General features: G+C 40.4%; 1 protein-coding gene across 4 annotated transcripts in view; it reads left to right on the forward strand.

Annotated features, from left to right (window-relative positions):
• ALG9 (ALG9 alpha-1,2-mannosyltransferase) overlaps positions 1–7991 on the forward strand; it is a 100379-nt gene that overhangs the window by 30775 nt on the left and 61613 nt on the right. For all 4 annotated transcript variants that reach the window (XM_049613615.1, XM_049613634.1, XM_049613625.1 and 1 more), the window contains exons 10-13: positions 1025–1179; positions 4017–4146; positions 4780–4927; positions 6052–6181. In XM_049613615.1, the coding sequence (XP_049469572.1) occupies positions 1025–1179; positions 4017–4146; positions 4780–4927; positions 6052–6181 (563 nt within the window). The remainder of the gene's footprint in view (positions 1–1024; positions 1180–4016; positions 4147–4779; positions 4928–6051; positions 6182–7991) is intronic.

The following is a 7991-nucleotide window of genomic DNA, read 5'->3' on the forward strand; positions in this document are numbered from 1 at the left end:
TTGCATTTGAAGAATTTTCATCCCTAAAGAGTTTCTACAAAAATACTGATAAGTTAGAAACACCAAAGTGGATCGTGATGACAATCCTGAGCTTTTCCTCTAAACTTGCTCCTTGTAAAAAAAAAAAAAAAAACAAAAAAAAAAAAAACAAAAAAAAAACTTGCTCCTTGTAGACATAACACCAGGGGGCGCTGTCGATCTACCCTTTGCCAGTGATCTCTAGCACTGCTGATCATCACTCATAGAAGCACAGTAGGGGATGCCTTCACCGTGGGTTTGCAGGTTTATCGGTCAGTGTTCATGTGCCTAACCACAGGAACTTTCCAGCAGGTGCTTGAGTCTTAGAGCTCATTAAATGGCTTTAATTCTTTCACATGCCTTGAGTATATGTTAGTTTCAGTTTTAAGATTCAGAGTGGATGGGTATTGTGAGAGAGGAGAACAAATATCAGTAAACTTCCTTTAAGAGTTGCTTTTATATTTGCTTTGAGACAGACTCTTTTGCCATTTGTAGCTTGACAAAAAACGATGGGTTTGAGAATCCAACTTTTTCTTTCCTTTGGTCTAAATCTATTAAAACAGACTGGTATATAAGAAAGGAGATTAATCTATTAAATAGAGCATAGGAATTAAAACCCAAGGAATGAGTTTATGTTATGCTTTTGGTTAATCTCAGGAACCTTTACCTTAGTGGCAGGACTCACTGAGGAGAGAAGGCTTTTCTTCTTTATCCAATATATTAAGATTTATTACCCAGTCCCTTGACTTTGATTTGTGTTTCAGCCAAGTCCAGTATTGTGACTCACATTAGAGGCTGGCTTTCTTGGGGGAGCTCAGGAGTATATACCTTTTTCTACTGGACCCGTTTATTGCATCAGAGAAAGTATGAATATAAAAGCTGAAACATTTTATGGGGTGCCATACACATAGGGTGTATTCCCATCTGAGATCGAGAGAACACTGAAACTAAATATGTTGTTTTATTCTAACATGGTGAAAGGTGGATATTTTTCTGTGTCTTACAGTTCAGAATTTAGGCCACCCGTATTGGCTTACCTTGGCTCCAATGTATATTTGGTTTATAATTTTCTTCATCCAGCCTCACAAAGAGGAGAGATTTCTTTTCCCTGTGTATCCACTTATATGTCTCTGTGGTGCTGTGGCCCTTTCTGCACTTCAGGTGAGTTTCAGGGAAATGTACATTTGCTTCGTTCTGTTTCACTTGTTAAATTGGTCATAAAGCTTAAAGGCAAATTACAGTATGCTTCCCCCAAGATACTTTATCCATACAATAAACCTGATACACATATTAAAGTAACTACCATTGTTTATGTATTGCTTGCTTGGCTGTTGATCATACTCTTACGCTGATTACATATTTGCACTGTTAACTGGTGTGTTAATTTCTTTCTACTGCCAACCAGAATCCACTTGCTATTAAAGGAATTTGGTTAGATCGTTGTATAGGCCTACCACAAGATGGTGGTGCCATGGCAGAAATAATGGAACGTCTGCTCCTTAGCTATGAGATCAGATTAAAACTTGCTCAAGTGTTGGGATAACATCAGGCAGTTAGCAATATGGGACACTTTGTAATCCTGGCTTAAAACCTGTCCAGGTCCATTCCTTTTCAGAATTTATCTTGGATGTATCTGTATTTGTGGTCTCAGAAGCCTCCAGGCTGTCTCTCTCTCTCTTTATTTTTTTAAGTTTATTCATTTCATGACTGAGGGAGGGGCAGAGAGAGAGGGAGACAGAGGATCCCACTGTTAGTGCGGAGCCTGATGCGGGGCTTGAGCCCAGGAACTGAACCGTGAGATCATGACCTGAACCGAAATCCAGAGTCAGATGCTTAACTGACTGAGCCTCCCAGGCGCCCCTCCAGGCTTCTTTTTGACCTCTGCTACCATTTGCAATTGGCAGAAAAGAGTAATTAGGGAAGCATTTTTTTCGTTAACACTTCAATAGCGCTATAATTCACAAACCATATGATTTACCCATTTAAAAAGCGTAGAATTAAATGGTTTTTAGTACAGTCACAGGTCTGTGTAACCATCACCACAGTCAATTTTAGAGCATTTTTATCATCTCAAAAGCTCTGTACCCCTTAGCTGTCCTATCTCCCCAGCTATAAGCAACCGCTAGTCTACTTTCTGTCTCTGAAGATTTGCCCGTGGAGTCCTAAAATACATGGTCCTCGTGTCTGGCTGCTTTCAGTTAGCCTCATGTTTTTTTTTTTTTTTTTATTTTTTTTTAATTTTTAAAAAAATGTTTATTTTTTGAGAGATGTAGACAGAGCACAAGTGGGGGAGGGGCATAGGGAGAGAGGAAGACACAGAATCTGAAGCAGGCTTCAAACTCTGAGCTGCCAGCATAGAGCCCAATTTGGGTCTCCAACTTGGGAATGGCAAGATCGTGCCTTGGGCCGAAGTCGGACACTTAACCAACTGAGCTACCTGGGCGTCCCATCAGCATCATGTTTTTAAGGCTCATCCATGTTAGGTTTATAGTTTTAAGAAAGAATTTTAATTATAAATGTAATTGCACTTTATTGCAGATAATAAAGTTTTAATTGTTTAAAATCACTGTCTAAGTTAGCCCTACTATCATAACAAAACCACCTTCCAGCATATTTGCCTATCATGTACCAGACTTGATGATGGTTATAATCTGACCTCTAACTTAATATGTCTTTTAATACAACTACATATCATTTTCAGTGTTGCCAAATCTATACTCATTATTTGAATAGGAGTATGTTCTCAATTTGGCATAATACATAACATTATTGTATATGTAAACTACTGAACTTATATCTATGATTAGATATATAATTTATGGTAGGTTTAAGTTGCTTATTTATTTCAGGATTATAAATAATGTTAGGATGAATATCTTTCTTGAGGTATATGGATTGTTTCCTTAGGACAGATTCTTTAAAATATGAAAGGAGTTCAAACCCACTGATGGCAATAGATTTATTGGCAATATATTTATTGATGGCAATAGCTATAGATGGCAATATTTGTAATAGATTATAAAATTGCTTCCCAAAAGTAGTTCTAGTCTAGGAGGGAAAGAAAGCAATAAATCTAATGGGGAGGTACTCACAGACTGTAGAACTCATGCATACATGTATATATTGTAATAATATTCATCTAGTTTGTAAAATAGTTCAGATAATTAACAGCATTTTCCTGATGTTCTATGAGAGGAATTCTTTTGTTTGGTCATGAGACATTTTCTTGATACCAAAAACTTTGATGAAAGCTTGTCAGTGGAGGAGAGTAAAGATTAATACTTGTTACATCAAAATAGAGATACTGCATATATCAAAGCAAACTGCTAAAAAGCACTTTTGTTTTTATTTATTAAAAAAAATGTCTTTTGGGGCGCCTGGGTGGCTCCGTCGGTTGAGTGTCCGACTTCAGCTCAGGTCATGATCTCACAGTTTGTGAGTTTGAGCCCCGTGTTGGGCTCTGTGCTGACAGCTTGGAGCCTGGAGCCTGCTTCGTATTCTGTGTCTCCCTCTCTCTTTGCTTCTCCCTGCTCACGCGCGCTCTCTCTCTCTTTGTCTCTGTCTCAAAAATAAATCAACCTTAAAAAAAAAAATGTTTTTTAAGCCGTCTCCACACCCAGTGTGGACCTGCCCTCATGACTCTGGGATCAAAAGTTTCATGCTGTACCAACTGAGCCAGCCAGGCACAACAGCACTTTCATTTAAGTATTAAAAAAACAAATTATTAGGACTTTCTAAGCACTAGAGAGATGTCTGTATACTTTTCCTGTGAAGCTGGTGAGAATTCCTCTGGTTGGGCTGACCCGTAGATAATTTAAACAGAGCTTGCTTTCATCTTCGAATTTGGAGTGGGCACTCACTGTTGGCAAATGCTCAGACCCTTGATGGAACCTCTTTGGCTGCTGCTTCTCTTCTTGGTGTTAGGATGTTTTATGATAGTGTTCTGTATATTATGCAAGTTCTTTTTTTTTTTTCAATACAGTTTTCTTTCCTTCTAGAAATGTTACCACTTCGTGTTTCAGCGATACCGTCTGGAGCATTACACTGTGACGTCGAACTGGCTGGCGTCAGGAACGCTCTTCCTGTTCGGGCTCCTGTCCTTTTCCCGCTCTGTGGCACTGTTCAAAGGTAGAGGCACACAGTGCCCATGCTCGCAAGGCACTTCACCTTGGGTTTTGCTCTGTGTATGATTATTACACTTCAGCGTTAGCTGGGAGGAGGACTTTCCTATAAAGAGAGCCTATGGGCTTCATTTGTGATTGGGCTGTGACTTATCTAAGATTAAAGAGAAGATTGACAATTCCTTTCGCAGTGATTAACTATAAAAGCTTTTTTTCTATTGTGTTTTTTAATTTTATTTTTTAGAGGATGCTTTTTCATTTTGAGGAATGAACTAAAGAAGCCTTCAACATAGGAAGCAAATTTGGGGCTCAATTCCCATGATAATACTCTTCCTATAGTCATTATTTGGGCCCACAAGATTAAAATGTGCTCAAAGAACAGAAGTGAAAAAGGCGGAAGGGTGTACAGAAGGGCAAGAAAGCAAATTATATTTGGTAAAACAGGGTCTCTGCTGTGATCATCTTCCTAACTGTAGAGACGCTGTGTGTCAAGGGAGCCGGCTTCTTGCTGCCATTGCTGGGGGCCTTCACACTCTTAAATTACACATGGATTACAGTGGGACATTAACATGCATCATGATTAAATGTTAGACTCTCATCTTACATGTCTTCAGCTTTCACAAACCTTTCTCCCTTCCAGGGTATCACGGGCCCCTTGATTTGTATCCAGAATTTTACCGAATTGCCACGGACCCAACCATCCACACTGTCCCAGAAGGCAGGCCTGTGAATGTCTGTGTAGGGAAGGAGTGGTATCGATTTCCCAGTAGCTTCCTTCTGCCTGATAAGTAAGTTGTTTCTAAATCCCCAAGGTTTTAAATCCAGGAGTAAAAATAGCAATTTTGTGGCAAAGTCTCCCTAAGTTTACTTTCATTTTGGGGTTTTCACAAAAAGTTTTTGAACAACAGGCCACTTCCGAGCTGTGAGGTCTGCACTGTGCGACCATTTCCTGTGTCCAGTAGAGTGAGCACTGTGTCCGGCTATGCACCCTGCACTACCTGTGACTATAGACATCTGGGAACTTCTAAAAACACTCTGGGACCTAGACTCCTGCTAGTGGCTCTTTCTCAGGATTCATATTTAAATTTCTATCATCTGATATTAATCGATTTCCAAAAGTGGTCCAGAAATTCAGGCTAAAAGGATATTTTTGAAGAAGAAATGTTGGTCATCCAATAACGGTGTAAGTTCTTTACCAAAATATGGACAGTGGGGAAAGCTGTGGTTAAGATATCTGTACCTTTATGCTGTTGTTGGATGATGGCATAGACTGTGGAGTTCCTTGTGTTGGCTTCATGTGGACAGAGAAAGTTCTATTTACGGAAAAGGGAAGTCAGGTTAAGATGAGTCCTGATGCGGCTTAGCCGGTGGAGGTATTTTGTGTGTAGTGCAGATCTAGTATCCGTCACTAATGATTCAAGGAAAATGGTTTTAAGTATTAACTTTAGCCTTTGCCTTTTATATTTGAAATAGTTTCCTAACTAAAGATACTTTTGACAGTTGCTCAGGAACAAAGTATGTCTCCCATGTTGTGTTCTTACATCTTACTCTTTTCCTATTTGATGAATTTGCTTTAATTTTGGTAAATGCCTCTGATCATGTGGTAATTGGCGACAGACTGGCATGGTTCTCCGATGTTTGGTGGTATGACCGTTTGGTTGCAAATTTTACTGCCAAGAGTTGGTGACATTGATCGAGAGACTTCTCGATGAAAGTTTCTCAACGATGTTGGACTGAGTTACGACCTCTGCCTCTCTGCTCCCTGGTGGATCAAGGTTTTAGCAGAAATATATTTTTTCCAAGTGAAATGTTTTTCACATGAATTTTGGGGGGGGCTTGTTTATTTCAAGTACATTTGGCAATATGGGCCCCCTGTGTTTTCCTTACTCTCTCTTATTTGTGTTTCTGACAGTTGGCAGCTTCAGTTCATTCCATCAGAGTTCAGGGGCCAGTTACCAAAACCTTTTGCGGAGGGACCACTGGCCACCCGGATTGTTCCTACTGACATGAATGACCAGAACCTGGAGGAGCCATCCAGATATGTAAGGGCAACATTCTCCCGTTACTACTTTGAACAAAGTTCTACCCCTAAAATCTGTTGGCATACATGTTAGAGCATTGATGAAATGGGAATGTCTTAGAAAGTGATTCCTTCAGGGTAAGAGATGTAACGGGTTTGTAGAGAAAGAATAATAGCACTTTTATTTTAAAATTTCCTTTTGCTTTCTATGTGAAACATGTAGTGCAGTGTATTTTCTAAGCCAGTCTAGAAAGTTTCTTGTGTTGAATTCGAATCATCATGTTGAAACGCATTCTGAAACTCTCATCATTCCCTGGCCTATTAAAATATTCGGTGGGGAGCTTTCAAATTCTCAGTAGACCTTTGACTTAACTGCTAGTGCATTCTGGTTTTAGCAAATGGGTAGTCATGAGTGCAGGCTGTGTTCATGGTGAGCACGTGGAGCGCTCCCTGTCAGGATTGTGCCCTTTTCCCCACTCATCGTCACATACTCCAATATCCCATGTGGTTTTATTTCAGCTCCTTTGAAAGAGGACACTTGCGTCATTGATACTTGTAAAATCGTTCATGGTAGAAAAGGTAAGAGCAGTAATGCTCCTGGTTCCCAGAGACAGTAGAAGAATATTTTATAGAATTACTAGAAAACACTTTTTTTTTTTTTTTTTTTTTTTTTTTTGGCAATCTGTCTTTTAAAGAAACATTGAATGGTAGATGACAAATACATTTTGTTTAGGTTTTCCCATGTACTTATTATGTGAAATGATGGGGGCTTGTGGTATTGTGAAGTGCTCCTGTGGCCTTTCAACTCCCAGACAGAGACCTTCAGGGCCGAGCAATGAGATTCTTACCGTGGGCCTTGTAGCCATAAGCTGTGGAGGCTGCCGTTGTACAATACAATGGCCTGGCCCTCTCAGAAGGTGAGATCTTTATTCCACTGAGTGGTTGATTTTAGAGCTTTCTTTATAACTTGAGTCTCTGATTTCTGTAGCATTGAAGATAGCCCGGGATGGGGTAAACTGTTGTTGGTCACTTTTGTTTTAGCTGCGCATACTGTCCCGACAGCAGGCTTTGATGCGTAGGGACTCCCCATGAGGAAACTGGGTAGTCAGAAGGCTAGGCATGTACAGCATGATGGGAGAAAGATACAGATTGAGCGTGAGGTTGTCGTAGCTATGTTTTAGGAAGAAGTAACACAGAGCTAGTAGTAAAAAGGAGCATGGACTTTGGAGTCAGGTAGGCCTGAGTTCAAATCCCAGGTCTGTTTACCTTGGTGACCTTGGGCAAATTGGTTAACTTCTCTGTTCAACTAATACCAGTTTCTATCTGTAAAATGAGAATAATGACACTCACTTTGGATGATTATAATGAGATACTGTATCTGTCATATTTAGCGTAGTATCTGGTACATGGGATTTCCCACAAATGTTCTTTATCTGATAATGGTATATATCACATGGATTAGAGGTAAGGGAGCCCTAAAGAGGTTTTATAATCAGCCTCAATCTCTCCGTCCATCCTTACTTCTCTTGTTCTCCAACCTGATTTTTGTCCACTCACACTCACATTACCTTTTCCATCCCAATGACTTTGCTTCTTTTGGTGACCACGCCTGGACCAACTTTGTCTCCCTCCTTCGTCTCCCTCCTTCGTCTCCCTCCTTCGTCTCCCTCCTTCGTCTCCCTCCTTCGTCTCCCTCCTTCGTCTCCCTCCTTCGTCTCCCTCCTTCGTCTCCCTCCTTCGTCTCCCTCCTTCGTCTCCCTCCTTCGTCTCCCTCCTTCGTCTCCCTCCTTCGTCTCCCTCCTTCGTCTCCCTCCTTCGTCTCCCTCCTTCGT

This window comes from Panthera uncia, chromosome D1 (genome assembly GCF_023721935.1).
Source record: "Panthera uncia isolate 11264 chromosome D1, Puncia_PCG_1.0, whole genome shotgun sequence".
Lineage (NCBI taxonomy): Eukaryota > Metazoa > Chordata > Mammalia > Carnivora > Felidae > Panthera > Panthera uncia.